At 29.6% G+C, this 960-nt stretch overlaps 1 protein-coding gene across 1 annotated transcript in view; it reads left to right on the top strand.

Annotated features, from left to right (window-relative positions):
- The window catches only part of LOTGIDRAFT_175650 (hypothetical protein), a gene marked incomplete at both ends in the record, with an annotated part of 3,631 nt that overhangs the window by 545 nt on the left and 2,126 nt on the right, over positions 1-960 (top strand). Inside the window, one exon of the mRNA XM_009058352.1 lies at positions 250-254. Coding sequence (XP_009056600.1) covers positions 250-254 — 5 coding nt within the window. The remainder of the gene's footprint in view (positions 1-249; positions 255-960) is intronic.

Below are 960 nucleotides of genomic sequence, written 5' to 3'. Positions count from 1 at the left end.
CAATTTAGTCTGAGAAAATATACTCATCTCTTGTTATATGACACAAACATAGTGATTATGGTATGATTTGACCACATGACCAAGTCATATGGACTCACTCCACTAAAACATTTTATGCAAATGATTGTAGTCCAGGCTATTTTTAGAAATCTTCTTTCTCTCTCCCTTTTGGGGTTTTTGCCTGCCTATTTTTGGGTAAAATTTGGTCTAGATTTGGAATTTGGTGTCTGAAATTGCATTATCTTTCAGATTTGGTGAGATGATGAGAGACCTAAAGGTGGAAGGCTAATTCTAAAAATAGTCGTTTTTTGAAGTGCCAAACTCTAGCGGATGAGTATAACCGGTTGTAGTCTACTTTCAATTTTAGTAGCTCAAAATTTTCATGGTCATCATATATTGAATTATAGAAGGTTGAATTTCGTGTTTTAACATGGAAAGAGATGGCAAATGAATTAGTGGAGTGAGTCCTGTCTAACATGCCATTAGTGGTGTTCAAGTCTAGCTCTTTAATCTACTTTTCTACTAAGTGATTTTGAATTTTAATCTATCAATACTCAAACTTTTATATTTCAGAGTCAAATATTTTCAACTTATTACTATATCTATAGAGACTGACCAGGAGAAAATTTTGACTGCAGAATTGGTCTAAAAAATAAACAAAAGAAGAAGAAGAATAATAAAGAAACAATAAATATAAAATATAAAGGAAAAATTGTTTGTTATATTGTTTCTACAGAAATAAGTTTAATGGAAATTTCCATAATATATGTCATATTGCATCATATTTCACATTTTCAATGAAATTTTGATATGAATTGAGATTTTACTGAATTTCAGTGAAAGATTTAAACAAAATGTACCAAAATTTCAGTAGTATTTTGTGAAATGTCAATGGATTTTGGGGTGAAAATTCAATGATATTTTTGTAAAATTTCAATGATATTTTGGATTTGGTTGGTG

This window comes from Lottia gigantea (assembly GCF_000327385.1).
Source record: "Lottia gigantea unplaced genomic scaffold LOTGIsca_330, whole genome shotgun sequence".
Taxonomy (NCBI): Eukaryota; Metazoa; Mollusca; class Gastropoda; family Lottiidae; genus Lottia; species Lottia gigantea.
This window is presented reverse-complemented; position numbering and strand designations above follow the sequence as displayed.